The sequence below is a fragment of the Amblyraja radiata genome, chromosome 28 (assembly GCF_010909765.2).
Source record: "Amblyraja radiata isolate CabotCenter1 chromosome 28, sAmbRad1.1.pri, whole genome shotgun sequence".
Classification (NCBI taxonomy): domain Eukaryota; kingdom Metazoa; phylum Chordata; class Chondrichthyes; order Rajiformes; family Rajidae; genus Amblyraja; species Amblyraja radiata.
The window spans coordinates 19,065,119-19,083,641 of record NC_045983.1 but is presented as its reverse complement, the minus strand read 5'-3'; the positions used below and the strand labels follow the sequence as shown (position 1 = coordinate 19,083,641).

Genomic DNA, 18,523 nt, shown 5'->3' with positions numbered 1-18,523 from the left:
GTTTTTTGGATACATTAACATTCTTGTCAGTATCACAGAGGAAAGAATTAGTTCTGGATTAGATCTGGATTAGTTTTTTGGCAGCAGCCCCGGAGAACATGGATATGCGGTGTTTCAGATTGAGCACCTTCTTCAGAAGGAGATTCAGGGGAGAGAGACACACAGAGATAAGGAAGGATAAGGTGTGAAAACGATACATCAAAGTAGATGTGGTTCATGGAAAATGAAGCATGGATCATTGTTAGCTAGAAGGTGAAGAAGGGTCTCGACCCGAAACGTCACCCATTCCTTCTGTCCAGAGATGTTGCCTGCTCCGCTGAGTTACTCCAGCATTTTGTGTCTATCTTAGGTGGCAACGAAGCACACAGGGATAACATTAACTAAAGATACTAGAGAAGCTATCTTTGACATTAACTGTGCCACACGCGGGTGACGTTTCATTAGTATGAATCACGTGGTGGCCAGCCCGCGCTCGGGATCCAGAACTGGGTCACATCGGGACACGGCACTTCAGCGGAGGGGTGCAGGTGACCAGTGGTGGGTCAAGAGTAAACTAAAAAACGTTTCTTCACGGCCTGGCCCAGTGTTGATACAATTGTTTACTTGTAATCTGTAAGATTTCTAGTTTAATCGATGTGGTGTGTGGACCGTTTGACAGATTGTATTGGTTGTCTCTCTCTCTCTCCCCCCCCCCCCCCCCCCCCCCCCCCCATGTGTAGGCGGCAGTGGGGTGGTCTGAGGCGTCATTAGCGCAGACTCAGTCGGCTGGGGAGTGGAGTGAGGCGAGATCGGCAGCTATCGCAGCCATGTCTGGTAAGATCCGGCCTGGTTTCGCGGGTAGAATGCTGCCGGCACTACTACATGCGGGCATCTGGAGGCTCGGCTACCTCTCGTTACTGGCCTCACGTTGGCCGACCGGCGGCGTAATGTGAGGCCCAGGAATGGTTGCTGGAGGCTGGAGGGAGGAGGGTTTGAGTTGGCGAAGCCCTAGGGAGGCCGCTCTATGTCGAGTTGCCGGCTAGATGAGGGAGGCGTTGCTCTTCGAGCGACGGCCCGGCCTTGCGGTTCAGGCGGGAGACCTGAGCGACCGTGACGCAGTTCCAAATGTGCAGGCCGCCATTTTAGGGAGGACCTGGAGGCCAGTGAGCCGCCTTCTCCGGGTTAGCGAGGCATAGGTTTCCTGCGGCAGTTTGATCTGCCAGGGGTAGGGCAATTGCTTGTTATTCTATTACCTGCTTCCTGGATACTTCTCCTACCCAGAGGACGACCCAGGTACAGGCCATTAAGTTCACCCGAGCTCCCAGGGGAGCAATCCTAACCGATTAATTACTCTTCCTTATTTCCCTGTGTCCCTGCAACTTAATCTCTCTCATATGTTCCCAAGTTCTCTCTTTTACAATAAGTGATAACTTGCGTCTTTGGGATGTAAGAGTAGTCTGTGGAGGTGGTGGAAAGAGCATATTTAAACTGGTGTTAAATTATCAGGCCGGTTCCAACAAATACTTCCAAGTTTCAATTGTGGGACACCACTAAACACTAAGTGGGGATGGTGATAAATTGGCTCAAAACTTGAAATATTAATTGTTTTAATCAACATTTAGATAACGTGGGGATAAGAATAGGTACCTCAGTTATTAAGGTTGGGAGAGTTACTGGCTGAAGGAATGATGTAGAGATGTTCAAGATAAGTCTGAGGAACTGTAGATACTGGTTTAAACTGAAGATACAAAAAGCTGTAGTAACTCAGCGTGACAGGCAGCATCTCTGGAGAGAAGGAATGGGTGACGTTTCGGGTCAAGACCCTTCAGATTGGTTAGGGATATGGGAAACGAGACATATAGACAGTGGAGAGATAAAGAACAATGAATGAAAGATATGCAAAAAAGTAGATGATAAAGGAAACAGGCCATTGTTAACTGTTTGTAGGGTGAAAACGAGAAGCTAGTGCGACTTGGGTGGGGGAGGGATAGAGAGAGAAGGCCTACCTGAAGTGAGATAAAATCAATATTCATACCACTGGGCTGTATGCTACCCATGAGATGCTGTCCCTCCAATTTGCGTTTAGCCTCACTATGACAATGGAGGAGACCTAGGACAGATACGTCTGTAGGAAGTAGAATTAAAACTGGGGCATTAGGTAGGTTCAGGCGGGCTGAGCAAAGGTGTTCAGTGAAATGATCGCCCAGTCTGCGTTTGGTCTCGCTGATGTACGAGTCCACATCTTGAACAACGGATACAGTAGATGAGGTTGGAGGGGGTACAAGTGAACCCCTGCCTAACCTGAAAGGACTGTCGGGGTCCCTGGACAGTCGAGGGAGGAGGTATAGGGACAGGTGTTGCATCTTCTGCGGGTGCAGGGGAAGGTACCTGGGTTGGGGGTGGTTTGGGTGGGAATGCATGAATTAACCAGTGAGTTGCGGAGGGAATGACCTCTGCGGAAGGTGGAAAGGGGTGGAGATGGGAAAATGTGGCTAGTGTTGGGATCCCGTTGGAGGTGGTGGAAATTTCAGAGGATTATGTTGTATGCGACAGCTGATGGGATGGAAGGTAAGGAGTAGGGGGACTCGGTCTCTGTTGCGACGAGGGTAAGCAACGGGTACTGAGGAGACACGAGGGAGGGCCTCGTCTATGATAGGAGAGGGGAAACCCCATTCCCTAAAGAATGAGAACATCTCGGATGTCCTCGTATAGAACATCTCACCTTGGACGCAGACGCGGCGTAGACGGAGGAATTGGGAGTAGGGGATAGAGTCTTTGCAGGAAGTAAGTTGAAAAGAAGTGTAGTCGACACAGTGCCCTCCATAATGTTTGGGACAAAGACCCGTCATTTGTTTATTTTCCACTGTACTCAACAATTTGAGATTTGTAATTTAAAAAATCCCGTGTGGGTAAAGTGCACATTGTCAGATTTTAATAAAGACAATTTTTATACATTTTGGTTTCACCATGTAGAAATTACAGCAGTGTCTATACATAGCCCCTCCAATTTCAGGGCACCATAATGTTTGGGACACAGCAATGTCATGTAAACGAAAGTTGTCATGTTTAGTATTTTGTTACATATGCTTTGCTTGCTTGAAGTCTGCAATTCATGGACATCACCAGCTGCTGAGTGTCTTCTCTGATGATGCTCTGCCAAGCCTATATTGCAGCCATCCTTAGCTTATGCTTGTTTTGGGGGCTAATCCCCTTCAGTTTTCTCTTCAGCATATAAAAGGCATGCTCAATTGAGTTCAGATTGGTTGATAGACTTGGCCACTCAAGAATTGACCATTTTCTAGACACAGCTGTGATTTCTACATGGTGAAGCCAAAATGTATAAAAAATGGCCTTTACTAAAATCTGACAATGTGCACTTTAACCACATGTGATTTTTTTTCCTTCTTTTTTTTCTATTGCATAACTCAAATTGTGGAGTACAGAGGCAAATAAATAAATGATGGGTCTTTGGCCCAAACATTATGGAGGGCACTGTAATTGTGGGAGTCAGTTGGTTTGTAATAGAGTGTTCAAGAAGGAACTGCAGATGCTGGAAGTTTGAAGGTACACAAAAGGCTGGAGAAACTCAGCGGGTATAGCAGCATCTATGGAGCGAAGGAAATAGGCAACGTTTCGGGCCAAAACCCTTCTTCAGACTGATAGGGGGTGGGGGGGGGGGGGAAGAGGGAAGGAAATGGGGAGGAAATGGGGAGGAGGAGGAGCCCGAGGGCGGGGGGATGGGAGGAGACAGCTCGAGGGTTAAGGAAGGGGAGGAGACAGCAAGGGCTAGCAAAACTGGGAGAATTCAATGTTCCTGCCCCCAGGATGCAGACTCCCCAGGCGGAATATGAGGTGCTGTTCCTCCAATTTCCGGTGTTGATCACTCTGGCAATGGAGGAGACCCAGGACAGAGAGGTCGGATTGGGAATGGGAGGGGGAGTTGAAGTGCTGAGCCACCGGGAGTTCAGGTAGGTTATTGCAGACTGAGCGGAGGTGTTCGGCGAAACGATCGCCCAACCTCCGCTTGGTCTCCCCGATGTAAATCAGCTGACATCTAGAGCAGCGGATGCAGTAGATGAGGTTGGAGGAGATGCAGGTGAACCTTTGTCGCACCTGGAACGACTGCTTGGGTCCTTGAATGGAGTCGAGGGGGGAGGTGAAGGGACAGGTGTTGCATTTCTTGCGGTTGCAACGGAAAGTGCCCGGGGAGGGGGTGGTACGGGAGGGAAGGGAAGAATTGACAAGGGAGTTGCGGAGGGAGCGGTCTTTGCGGAAGACAGACATAGGGGGGGGATGGGAAGATGTGGCGAGTGGTGGGGTCACGTTGGAGGTGGCGGAAGTGGCGGAGGATTATGTGTTGTATTTGCCGGCTGGTGGGGTAAAAGGTGAGGACTAGGGGGACTCTGCCCTTGTTGCGAGTGCGGGGATGGGGAGAGAGAGCAGTGTTGCGGGGTATGGATGAGACCCTGGTGCGAGCTTCATCTATGGTGGCGGAGGGGAATCCCCGTTCCCTGAAGAACGAGGACATTTCCGATGCCCTGGTGTGGAACGTCTCATCCTGGGAGCAGATGCGGCGTAGGCAGAGGAATTGGGAGTAGGGGATGGAGTCTTTACAGGGGGCAGGGTGGGAAGACGTGTAGTCCAGATAGCCATGTGAGTCAGTTGGTTTGTAGTGTATGTCGGTCAGAAGTCTGTCCCCTGCGATGGAGATGGTGAGGTCAAGGAATGGTAGGGAAGTGTCGGAAATGGTCCAGGTGTATTGGAGTGCCGGATGGAAGTTGGTGGTGAAGTGGATGAAGTCAGTCAGTTGTGTGTGGGTGCAGGAGGTGGCCCCAAAGCAGTCGTCGATGTAGCGGAGGTAGAGGTCGGGGATGGGGCCCTGGTACGCCTCGAACAAGGATTGTTCAACGTACCCGACAAAGAGGCAGGCGTAGCTGGGGCCCATGCGTGTGCCCATAGCTACGCCTTGTGTTTGGAGGAAATGGAAGGAGTCAAACGTAAAGTTGTTGAGGGTGAGGACCTAGGCGGGTTTGTGGATTTTGGGGAGAAGGTAAAAACGGGCCGTGCGGGGCTGGGGAACGATGAGGTTGGAAGCTTGGTCGGGCAGGGCGTGGGAATTGATGAAGTCGGTGATGGTGCTAGATATGGTGGCCTGGTGCTCGTCAGTGGGGTCATGGTCCAAGGGTAAGTAGGAGGAGGTGTCCGAGAGTTGGCGCGTGGCCTCAGCTTTGTAGAGATCGACGCGCCAGACTACCACGGCACCTCCCTTGTCGGCTGGTTTGATAACCGAATCTTGATAGCCCAATCTATAGCATATTTCCCGTAATGGAGACTGAGATCAAGAAACGGGAGGGAGGTGTCCGAGATGATCCAAGTAAATTTGTAGATTGTTGTGCAGAGGTACTGATGGTTAAAGAAAAGAAGCAGGTCTTGAACCTAGAGTTTCCATCTTCCCGGTGGTAGAAGTGAGCATGGCCAGGGCGATGTGGGTCTTTGATATTAACTGCTGCCATGAAGTAATGCTTCCCGTAGGTCTGAAGAAGGATTCCGACCCGTAACTACATCTGTCCATTCCCTCCTGATGTGTTGAATTCTTCCAGCAATTTCTGTTCTGCTCAAGATTCCAACACGTGCAGTTTCTAGTCTGTGTGGTCTCCATCTTCCTGTAGATTCTTCAATGGTGAGAAGCTGAGTACCTGGGATGGATCGAGCAATGTCCACCACCTTGAAACGTTCTTTGTTTCTTGAGCCTTCAAACTGCAAACTGTCTGTGTGGTCTCCACCATCGACATGTAGAAATATTTAGTGAAATATTTGGCCTGCTCAACCTTTCCCCATATTACAGTCCCTCGAGACCTGGCAACATCGTCAAATCTTTTCAGCACTCTTTCAAGCTTAATGGCTTCTTTCATATAGAAGGATGACCAAAAGTCAACACAATATTCCAAATGTGGCCTTGCCACACTTGTACAGCAATAACAAAACTTTACAATTTCTATTATCAATGCCCTTGCTGATGAAGGCCAATGCACCAAAAGCCTCCTTCACCACCCTGTTTACATGTGGTGTTATTTTCAGAGAAGTTTGTACTTGAAATCCAAGCCCCTTCTGTTCTACAACATTCCTACAGGGGCCTTTCACTGCCCTGGTGGACTTCCCAGAATGCAACACCTCACATGTGAATGAAACCTCATTTGTCATTCATCAGCTGATCAAGATAGAATTGATAACCACTTTCACTGTCTAGGGGAAAAAAAGACAGTGCTAAAGTAACTCAGCGGGTCAGACGGCCTCTCTGAAAAACATTTTGGGTCAGGACCCTTCTTCACACTGTCTATGACACCATCTATCTTAGTGTCATTTGCAAACTTACTAGCCGTACCTGGTATACTCTCAACTAAATCATTGATATTAATGACAAACAACAATGGGACCAGCACCAACCCCTGATGCATAACACTAATAACGGGACACCTGTCCATAAAACAATCTTCCACCATCATGGTACACTTCCTACCATCAAACCAATTCTGTGTCGATTTAGCTATTTCACTGGATCGAAGCGACCTGAACTTGCAGAGCAGCCTACCATGCAAAAGCTTATCATGGTCTTGCTGAAGTCCGTCCACACAGACTGTCTCCTGTCCTGACCTGATCAACCTCCTTATTTACGTCTTCAAGATCCTGATTAAATTCGTGAGACATGATCTTCCATGCACAAATTGTTCTGATTATTCCGATTCAACACTTTTCTTTACAAATGCTTGTAACTTTGCCATGCAAAATTCCCTTCAGTAAGTTGATTAAAACAAAGATTAGATTTATCAGTCTATAGTTGTCAGTGTTTCTTTGAAGCTGTTTTGAATAAAGGCACATTAGCCATTCTACATTTTTCTAGCATCGTACCCATGACTAATGATGATGCTTGTATCACAGCTGGGGCTCCTGCAATTTCCTCTCATTCTTCCCACCATGTTCTAGGCTATCTCGGGTTTCAAAGAGATTTATCTACATTCTTACATTTTAAGACACCCAGCACCACCTCTACTGTAATTGTGGGCTATTCCCAAACTATCCAATTAACTTGTTCACATAGATCCCACCTCTTCGAGGCCACCACCCGTAGCACTGGCCTCAAGTTACGTACGCTCACGAACATGGCGTACCTATGGACCATTGGTTTGGCTCTGTCCTGAAGGCAGTGGCTCAAATACTTTCACTTGCTCGTCCCTGGCCTATTGACAGCCCCGATCCCGACAGTGAAGCCCAGACACAGTAGGTCTCGCGCAGGATGCGGTACAGCCAGAGTTCGGCACTGCTCGGCAGTTTTAAATGACAAATTATTCGCATTCTGAGACAAGTGCCCCTCGTGGAGTTAAGCGATCTAGCAATTTGGTGCAGTTCTGTGCAGGTCAAAAGTGAGAAGTGAGCTTGATATTTTCATGCTAACAATGGCACACAGTTTTCCACATGCTGCTTACTCGACAGCTCGTTTGGTGCTGCTCGGCAGATTCCGCCATTGCGGCCGCCAGCGCATGCGTCCTTGCCTCACTGCGCCCTCGGGCGCGGAGGTACCGGAGATGACGGAAGTCTGCAGGCCGGATAAATACTGGGGAAAAAATACGCCTGCGGGCTGGATGATTTTGGGTTACGGGGGCCAAATGTTGCCGACCCCAGCTTTACGTCATGACCAACTACAAAGCATTTCATTGTGACAGATGTGAGTGCCATCATTTGGAAGTTGAGGCACATAACCTTTCCCTTCTTGGGTACTGGTATTATAACAGGTGGTGATCTTGGGCTGTAGTGGTGAGAGGTTCAAGATTTCAGCTTCTGCCAGTTGGTCTATACAGTTTTGTAAATGCAGGCAGGCACATCATCAGGACTGAACGCTTTCTAAGAGTTCCGCCTGAAATCTCAAAAACCAAGGTCACTGGATCATCGGGGGCTGTGAGCGTCTGTGATGTTGATATAGTAAAGGGTGTAAAGATATTTTTCCGTTGTTTCAAACTAAAGGCAAACCGTTATATACACAAAATTCTGGAATAACTCAGTGGGACACGCAGCATCTCTGGATGGGAATGGGCGACATTTTGGGTCGAGGCGCTTCTTCAGACTGAGAATCAGGGGAGAGATACAGAAATATGGAAGGGTGAGATGTGAAAATGAGACATCAAAGGAGACGAAGCTCAAGGAAAATGTAGAATAGATCATTGTTAGCTAGGGGAAGATGACTGAACCATACAAAGATAAAATTTAATCAGGAGGACAAGTCAGACTGATTGGAGAACTAGGATGGGGGAGGGATGGAGAGATAGGGAAAGCAAGGGTTACTTTAAGTTAGTCAGTCTGAAGAAGGGTCTTGACCCGAAACGTCGCCTCTTCATATTCCTTCTCACCCGCTGAGTTTCTCCAGCATTTTTTGTCTACCTTAGAGAAGTCAATATTCATTCTGCTGAGTTGTAAGCTGCTCAAATGAAATATGAGATGCTGTGTCTCCGATTTGCATTGGGCCTCACTCTGACAGTGGGGGAGGTCCAGGACAGAAAGGTCAATATGGGAATGAGATGGGGAGTCAAAATGTTTTTATCAACTGGGAGATTATGTTGGTTTAGACGGAGTGAATGTTGAACCTGCAGTTCCTCGGGCTGGAGTTGAGTGATTGTAAACTATTTTGCTGTACCTTGTGGAAAAAAAACATGAGAGCAGCAAAAGAGCCACAGTGTGAATGTTGGATAGGAGAGATTATAGTTCGGCTTGAGCAGTTGGGTTGGTTATGAGATTTTTTTATAAATTGCTGTCTTGTCAATTTCATGCCAAAGAGGGGAAATAAAATAACCAGTTAGCACCTTAAAATTTTGGGCAATGTGTGCTTTTTACCTTCCAGTGATGCGTCATTGTTCTACTCTTTAAGTGAAATTTATAGAGCATTCACATGTTTCTTCTAAGAAAAAATATTTTGTTTAATTGTTAAAGTGGCAAGTTGGGGTGCAGTTTTCATTTCTTAAAGACGGGTCATGTTTCTTCAGTACTTTGTAACTTTTTAGTTTCTTTGGAGTGTTAAATTATTAAAGAAATCATTGGTGCAGTTGCAATTGGTCTGTATTGATGGCAGTAATCCACCCATTGAATTAGTACAATTGAAAGATCTGCATTGGTTAGTAGCCACTGTAATCTCCAGTCTTTTAAGATTTTCTTGGTGAATTTCTCTTCGGGGTTCCTGTAAATTACATTGGATGGATGTTACTTTCCCTGGGGGGAATTTGTAGATCACTGCTTTTTGTTAAATGTTGTAATTAAATTTGATAGTGGACAAACGTGAAAGATAATTGCAGAAGTAGTTGCTGATTTTCAACTTTTTTCATGAACAGATTATGGAAATTACAGCCAGCCTGGAGCTCCAGCACAAAGGTATGCACACATGTCTGTATGTGAAGGACAAAAATCTCTGAGCATTTGGGTGGATTGGAGGTGGAATGGTAGAAAGGCTCCGTAGTTTTGCAGTCTCTAAGTATCTCTAAGTCGGTAGTGGTTCCTTCACTAGAATTGTGCTATGAAGGTCCCAGATAAGTAATGATATTGATGTATGATGTGTATTTGCCACATGATTATATTTTAAAATAATTCAAACTAAATAGCAATCCGTAACTATTGTAATTCTAATGCTTTGTCTAACACAAGTACTGTTGACTATCACTTTTTAAATGTGATCAACAAATATTCGAAAGAGGTGGAAATTTTAGTGAATTCGGATTTTGGGTTATTGATTTAGAACATTAGAATCTGTAATCTTTAAGTAGTCTTAAGATGTAGGATTCATTGTCACTTTAAATAACTTTATGTTTATATCGAGCATGGATACATTGGGTCTTCAGTTAATAAACCAAAAGTGATTAACTCTGTACTGCGTCCTTTGTTTTTCCATTGCTGAAGTGGTTAACTAGAGGGCATAGATTTAAGGTGATTAGAAAACCCTTCCCAGGCCATGTCAGGAATATCTAATTACACTGCAGAGAATTTGAAATTGATTACTTTGAATAGTTGACATATTCAGTGGTTTAATATTTGCAAGGAGGCAATTGGGAAGAGTGAAATTGACCCATGAACTGGCAATGACTTGAAGTTCCCTACACTATTCTGATTCTATGGGTTGAAAATATGATGGATTTCTAGTTTGTGTGGTGAGCTGATTTGGGTTCATTTATTTGTTTCCTGTTTAAAGGAATATGGGCCAGGTGTGGGACTAACTTGGTTAGGTTAATTGGTTGGCATTGACGAGTTGGGCCATGGGGGACTGTTTCCATGCTGTATAGATGTATGCCTTTAAAAATGGCTTCTTCACATTGACTAGTTGCATGATATTAAATGGGATTTTTTTTCGAATGCCACTTCAGGAAAAAAATCAGCATTGCTAGTGTTTTGAAACCATGGACTCCTTTGCTTTGCACCATGTGTTAATATTTCCTGGAATATTTTCTGTCATGTCACAGGTTAATTCTGGAGAATGTGCATGTTGCTACCTGACCTGTTCATATTGATTGAATATCCCATTTTTTGCACGTGTTTCCTTTCTTACAGCTATGGATCATATGGTGGACAGCCAAGCCAAAGTTCACAAGCTTCACAGGTATGTTAAATTACGTGACTTTAGTTTGAGATTGTTGATACGGCCATGTTATAATTGGTAACAAAGGCCAATGAGCTTTTTAATTTTGTGTTTGTGCTTGTTTTCTGGGAAACAAAAATAGCTTTCACAAAATAATCTGTTTAATGAATGGTGGTTCACAATGTAGTCAAAATCATCTGTCAGTGAACCTGTCAGTGCTGGAGTATAACGTACATATTTCAAATGTTCATTCAGTGTTGTCGAAAATGTTGAGATTGAAGGCTGCTGGTCAATATCCTAATTGTCTTCAGTGGTAACTGTTCTGATTGATGCAAAGGCAAGGGTATTTTTGCAATGTGTTAATCTTTTCACTTTTATTGGGGTTTTTATGAAGGGTGGGTAGTCCCCTCTAAGCCATTGGTTTTTATTCAATTACGGGTAGAGATTGGAAACGGAACAAACATCACCTTGGGAATGTATTATAAACTTCTCAGCAGATAGAGAAACTGATATTTAAACAGATTTCAGATAGATGCAATATAATTAGGGATAACATTCTGGGTGATTTCAATTTCACAAATATTAATTGGGGCTGCCTTGGCGTTAAATGAATTTGAGTTTTACCCAGGAGAGCTTTTTGATGCAGTATGCAGATAGATTCGCAAGGAAAGGAGTGTTAACAGTAATGTCTTAAAGGGGTACGGACAATTTCATTAACATAAGAGTGCACCTGAAAAATATAGATAAGAAGCATTTGCTTTCAGGTAGGTCTACAGATCAGGAAGGTATGTGGGCAGCATCTGCAGTTCCCTTTTGAACACAGGTATGTGGGATACTGTCCTTTAGTTGGGATATTGAATACGGAAGTGGGGAGGTTATGCTCTCACTTCATACAACTGTGGTCAAACCTTAGTTGGAATGCTGTGTGCAGTTTTAATCACCGTGCCATCAGAAGGATGTGATAGTGCTGGTGAGGGTGCAGAGGAGATCGACCAGGATGTTGCCAAGGATGGAGCAGTTCAGTTTTGTGGAGAGACTAGAGAAACGGGTGTGTTTTCCTGGAGTGGAGGAGGTTAAGAGGGAACATAACAAATACCTGGCTAGATGGGCCTTTTAATCATGTTCAACAAATGTTGTGTATGGTCTTTAGAGTAATTTTTTTAAGACATCAGGCTAAATGTAAAACATTTAAAGTAAAAGTATTAAAATTCAGCAAGTAAAGCAAAGATCTGTATCTTATTTGAAACTTCCCTCTTCCTGGGAAATGTTTGCTGAGCTTGCACCATAGACCGAAGGGAGTGACTCCTCGTACCTTCTCTGTGCTTCAGTAAAATCATGGTGATCTCTTATCTCGGTGCCATTTTCTATAAACTGTCCCATACTGCTGCATGATGTAAATCTAAAACTTTTGTTCTTGGGTGTTGAATATAGTTCGGGACTGAGCCTACTCAATAGATTATGTCAAAGATTCACCACGATGTAGGTGAAGAAATTTCTTACCATCTGCTTTGGGACACTTTATTCTTTTTCTAGATAGCTCACCAGAAGAAACTTCATCCTTGCATCTACATCAAGCCCCATTTATATATTAAAAAATAAAAATAAAAAATAAATCTGTATATTTCAATGAGTTTGCTTTTGTTAGTATACACTATTTGTATAGACTCACTCCGTTTAATTTTTCCTCTATTGGTCAGGCTCACCATCTCTGGAATCAGTCTAGTGCATGCCCTCTGTCAAGTGTATATTCCAGTTGCAGACTCGACAGTGACCTACACAATTGGTGCAAGGCAACTCTTCTCATGTACTCAAATCCGCTTGCAATAACATGCTTGCTGTATCTGCACATCAAATTTTTGAACATTACCCAAGTTCCTCGAGCACAAGTTTTTGATTTCCTGCTAATTGTTGCACATTCTAATTTTGGTACCGAAGTGAATGTCCCTATTTTTCCAATTACATCTATTGCACTGTGCCTATATTGTTTGTAAGCATCATTGGATCCTTTCAACTCACACTGTCAACTAGTTTCATCATTAGCAAATTAATCCCTGCATTCAAATCATTAATGTAGACCGGAAAACCTGTGTCCCAGCAGCATTATTTTTTATCATTCACACTGCAGTTTCCTGCTCCCATCAGTGTTTGCTGCAAGAACCATGTATGTGTTGGACATTGTAAGGGTTGAGGCTTCTCTGATACTTTCTGAGTAGATGGGTCAGTGTTATACAGCATGGAAGCATGTTCTTCGGGCCAACGTCCATATCAAACAAGATGCCTTTGAACCTTTCCTCTGCATGTATCTGTCTAAATGGTTTTTTTAATGTATTAATTGTACCTGCCTCTACCACTTCCTCTGGCAGCTCATTCCTTGCACCCACGACCACCCTCTGTGGAAAAAATTACCTCTTGGTCTCTTTTAAATATTTTCCCTCTTGCCATTTAATTCTAAACATGCTACACGCGTGGTGGGGGGGGGTTTGGGTGGGGGGGTGCAGTGTGAATGATAAAAAATAATGCTGCTGGGACACAGGTTTTCCGATCTACATTAATGATATAACAGTATAACATATTTCCATCTAATCTATATCTTGCTGTATCTTTTGACAACCTTCACCACCTACATCTTCTTGTCATTTGCAAACTTATTAGTCGACCCATCTACATTTTCATGCAAAACATAGCACACAAACTAGAGATCCCAGCATCGATTACTCTAGAACATTACCGATCTTGTCATTGTTCATTATGATGGTGTCATCTGCAAACTTGTACTGGGGTTTGAGCAGAATTTGTCTCCACTGTATATAGGAAATACAATGAGGGCTGAGAGCACATCCTTACGGGGCACCAGTGTTGTGAATTATTGTGGTTGATAATGTTGTCGCCTATTCTTGTGGATTGTGGTCTTGGGGTCAGAAAGGCAAGGATCCAGCGGTAGAAGGAGGGTGACCTCTAGGTTCAGAAGTTTGGAAAGTAGTTTGACTGTCATTATGGTGTTGAAGACGGAGCTATAGTCAACAAATAGGAGGTTTAGGTAGATGTCCTTGCTATCTAGATGTTCTACTGATGAGTGTAGGGGACGGAGATAATGTAGGGCAAGGGTTCCCAACCTGGGGTAGATTTACCCCCAGGAGGTAAATTAGTTGATTCTGGATTTGTACATTTTTTCTCATTGACTGACTGTTTGGTTCTGGTATACCGGTATCTGTTCATCATTATTTGTTCATAAGTAAGTGAAATAACATTGTTATGTGCTATTAAAGTTGCCGGGTTAAACTGGACGAAAAAGGTTGGGAACCCCTGATGTAGGGACTGGGCCTATTGCAATTATAGACAAATGGATCAAGTGTTTCTGAGAGGCTGGAATTGATCCCTCAAGCTGAATTATTTTAAATGGCCTCTCTGATCCTGTTATGTTATATGATAATTAAGGATGGGTTTCTTTACTTCCTATTCTTGATGTTTAGAGTTGAGAAACCTGACATCTTAATCTTGATTTTAAAATTTCTTGTATAGAGATCAGATAAGAGATTTTCTTCTTTTTTTTTTTAATTCATTAAGATTTTTGGTCCCAACTTTTTTTTTTTTTCAACGTATTTTCTGATTATTGAACCAGCAATACAGCTGAGCAGAGTGAAACAATTAATTTGGTTGAATCTTCCATGTTTTCCAACTCTGGCATGAGAATTTTGCAAGTGAAATCTCTAAGTGCTTGTCTGATCATCCATCTGGATAGACACTTTTTTCATGTCAAATTCCTTGATGGGCTACAACGTTTTATTTTCAGCGTTTATGTATCTGTACCTGACAAGCCCCTTGGGTTGAAATGTTAAATTCATTACTATTGGTTAACATAGGATCAATTAACCATGAAAGTTTCATTATGGTAATATATGATGCATCTGCCTACTTCCTTCTATGAAAACCGTCCCTCAATACCCGCAGCTCTGCTCTTGCTCCCCCTCTCCCCATTTATAACAGGGACCCCCTGTCCTCACCTTCCACCCCATCAGCCGTCGCATACAGCACATAATCCTCCGATGTTTTCGCCACCTCCGACGCGATCCCATTACTAGCCACATCTTCCCATCTCCACCCCTTTCCTCTTTCCGCAAAGACTGTTCCCTCTGCAGCTCCTTGGTCAACTCGTCCCTTCCCACCCAAACCACCCCCCTCCCCAGGTACTTTCCCTGCAACCGCAGGAGATGCAACACCTGTTCTTATACCTCCCCCCTCAACTCCGTCCAAGGACCCTGACGGTCTTTTCAGTCGATGCAGAGGTTCACTTGCACCTCCTCCATCCTCATCTACTGTATCCGCTGTTCCAGATGTGAACTCCTATATATCGACAAGACCAACCGCAGGCTTGGCGACCGTTTCGCTGAACACCTCTACTCAGTCCGCCTAAACCTATCTGATCTCCCGGTTGCTCAACACTTGTTAACTCTCTCTCCCATTCCCACACTGACCTTTCTGTCTTGGGCCTCCTCCATTGTCAGAGTGAGGCCCAGCACAAATTGGAGGAACAGCACCTCTTATTTAGTTTGGGCAGCTTACACCCTAGCAGTATGAACATTGACTTCTCTAACTTTAAGTAGCCTTTGCTTTCCCTCTCTCTCTCTCTCTCCATCCCCTCCCCCTTCCCAGTTCTCTGACCAGTCTTACTGTCTCCAACTACATTTTATCTCTGGTTGCCTTGTTGATATTTCTCCCAACTAAAAATGATGTATTCTACATTTTCCTTGATCTCCATTCCATTTGTCCTGTTTTCACACCTTACACTTCCTTATCTATGTACCGCCCACTCCCCTGAATTCAATCTAAAGAAGGGTCTCGACCCGAACGTCGCCCATTCTTTCTCTCCTGAGACACTGCTTGTCCTGCTGAGTTACTGCAGCATTTTATGTCTATCTTCTAATACAGTGTTTGTTCTACCCAAGAGAAGCAATGTATAGAACCTACTGAATAGTGGATACTTTGTCATTCAATGGCATCTATGTGTTACCATGGGCTTCGAAAAATCCACCAAATAGAACTTTGTGTAACATATCCAGCTACTGGTTTAACCTGAGTTGAATGAGTTTAAGGGGACCTGAGAAGTAACCTTTTTGCACAGGGTGGTGTTATATATGTGAGCAGGTTGTCAGATGAAACTGTAGAGGCAAATACAATTGCTATGTTTAAACGACATTCAGAAAGGTGTGATTTTTAGAGAGAAATGGGCAAAATGGAACAAAACAGAACTATCTTATGTAGTCAACTTGGTCAGCAAGGATGATTTGTGCTGAAGGGCCTCTTTCTGTGCTGTATAACTCTCTCAGCTCAACTCTACTGCCTCTGAATAATAATGACAGCTTTCATGCTCCGTATTTTGCTTTGTACATGCGGAGGGACATATTGCACTTTAAATATTTGTTCTTTAAACAATATTATATCATGATTTTCCCCCTCTTGTGGTTCCCCCTCTTCCCCCCACCCCCCATGGATGTGAATCCAGCATCCATGCTTAAAGTAACCTTTAACTGCAACAAACATTAGCTTGGCTGACTTTTGGAGCCTGATTTCATTGAAAATTTGTGCAAGTGCATTTATAGTAGCTGCAGTTATACATTTATGAAGTAGGTCTATTTAGAAAGGAGGAATATAGACAAATCCACAAGGTATGGTAAAGTATATGTGGTGGTAAGTTATAATGTCAAATATGGAGATGTTTTAGCAGAATACCCATTTGGGAAGGAAGTGTAATTAGGTGGGTATGTGTAAGTAAACAGTTTTGTAACTACTGTGCATCTCTCTGCTAAGGGTTATGGTGGCTATGAGCAGTCTGGTGATGCTTCTGGATATGGACAAGGCCAAAGTGGGTATGGTTCAAGTTATGGACAAGCACAGTCAGGTATATCATGTTTTTGTCTACACTAGTTTTCTTTTAAAAGTACAGCTACATAAATGTAATTTTTTTCATTTTTATGTTGCAGGGGTGAGTTCTCAAACTTCACCATCAGGTTATGGACCAGGCTATGGAAATGAGAGTCGTGGACAGCAGCAGAGAAATTATGGACAATTTTCGGATTCCTCAAGCAGGTAATGTCTCAAGATTTATCAGTTGGTGCCAACAATATTTCAGTTGTTGGCAAAAAAAATATTCAACCCTTCAAACTACTTGGATCCCAGCGAGAAACAAATAAGATTACCATTGTACAGGCATTTACATCCCGTGTGCCAAGTAATGGGAGGTGCATTGATAAGTATAATGGAACATATTGTTTCCACATATATCCCACGTGTTTTATTTGTCATATTAAATCATGCCCTATCTCTAATTGGTATGTGCTTCCCATTCATGCTCTTGTCACTGGCTGTGGCAATCTATACTCTGCCTTTCCATTTACCTATGGCGAGAGCCACCAGTGACTTTAAAGCTGTTTGTCCTCTAACTCCTTTTGTGGATTCTCTAATCTGCCTTCTGAAAGTGGCTGCCTAATCCATTGTGGGGACAGGATTACTCGGAGGTGTCTCTTCCTCCCATGTGGAATTCCAAGCCCCTTGCTGCTTACAATTCCTGGACAGGCAGCCCTCCCATTGTATTTTCCCAACTGAGCCAAACATGGTTTTTTCAGGTGTAGCCTCCCTCTTTCTTAGGAACTCATGTACAGCACGTCCAGTGTTTGTGTCACCAAGCCACATAAACTCTTTATATATACATTACAAAATTGTTTATAGAGCTTGCCATACCAATTTCCTGTGCCATTTTTAATGCCACACTTAAGTAAATAACTAATTTATTTTAGCCTAGGCAAATTTATTCTACTTAGCCCCTGATTGACTTATTGTATCATGGGGTTGAATGAGTCCTGGCCCTCCCAATCCTGACTTCCAATTTGAGCAGCTGCAGAACAAGGACTCAAACTTAAAACAGTAAGTAATTCTTCATCCTGCAACTACAGCATGACGTAGTACACTTGATTTTCGGAAGACTTTGTGTTCCTATCCTATACAATCCCGAGTGATTGCGTGCATTAATTACACGGTGTTATTTACTCAGTGGTATTCCTAACTTTACAGTATTGAATTTCATGTTCTTTTAAAATTAGATGCGGTTTGTGTAATAAACTTCAATCCATTAAGCAACACTTCTGCTACTAAGTTTGGAGCAGACTGCTTTTATTACGCAAAAAAAAAGATAAAAGTGCTGAAGTAACTCAGCAGGTCAGACAGCATCCCTGGAGTGCAGGGATAGGTGATTTTTCAGGTTGTGACCCTTCCTCAGACTGAAGATGGTTCCTGACCTGAAATGTCACCTACCCATGCTCTCCAAGGATGCTGCTTGACCCACTGAGTTAAGGGCCTGTCTCACCTGGGCAACTTTTTAGGCGAGTGCAGGAGACTGTGCTCGCCACATGGTCGCTACATGTTCTCTGGTGAGTCTCCTTCATGGTCGTGAGAAGTTCCCGCATTCTGGGAACTAGTCGCGGCCTCAGTATGGTCGCCGCAAATTTTCCAACATGTTGAAAAATTTTCTGCGACCAAAAATTGGTCGCCTTGGAGAAAATCGATAATCCTGTAGTCGTAGGTGCAGTTGTAGTGGGATCGTCATGTAGTTATACTTAGTCGTAGGTAGTTTTAGTTAATGGCCTTTGCTGACCGGGCATTTTCATTGGTACATTGGGGGGGAAAACGTAAGCACGAGTTTTCAGAACCAACTGACCGGTAATGTTAAATATCCGCCATACTTCACAGCTGTGTATCTCTGGCTTATTAAAAGTTGTCTGGCTTCTTAAGTGTCTACACTCCTTCTCTTTCCCCCCCCCCCCTTCTTTTAAAGGACTTACCGTACACTGTGCTAGCCGTCTTAACCTTCCTGTTCATCGCGGTGTGTGTCTGTATCACCTTGGCTTTGCACCCTGTGAATTTCAGACAGCGCTCCCCTGGTTTCCC

The 18,523-nt window shown here is 43.9% G+C and overlaps 1 protein-coding gene across 3 annotated transcripts in view; it reads left to right on the top strand.

The window, feature by feature from the left end:
• The first annotated feature begins 497 nt into the window (after positions 1–497).
• Positions 498–18,523, top strand: part of LOC116988937 (RNA-binding protein FUS-like) — a 31,742-nt gene continuing 13,716 nt past the window's right edge. The window contains exons 1-6 of one of the 3 annotated variants that reach the window (XM_033045978.1): positions 498–537; positions 720–813; positions 9,351–9,390; positions 10,558–10,606; positions 16,391–16,481; positions 16,564–16,669. In XM_033045978.1, the coding sequence (XP_032901869.1) occupies positions 807–813; positions 9,351–9,390; positions 10,558–10,606; positions 16,391–16,481; positions 16,564–16,669 (293 nt within the window). In that variant the 5' untranslated portion in view covers positions 498–537; positions 720–806. Of the gene's footprint in view, positions 538–719; positions 814–9,350; positions 9,391–10,557; positions 10,607–16,390; positions 16,482–16,563; positions 16,670–17,376; positions 17,504–18,523 lie in introns of those variants that run through there. The other 2 variants (XM_033045979.1, XM_033045980.1) reach the window with 2 other exon arrangements.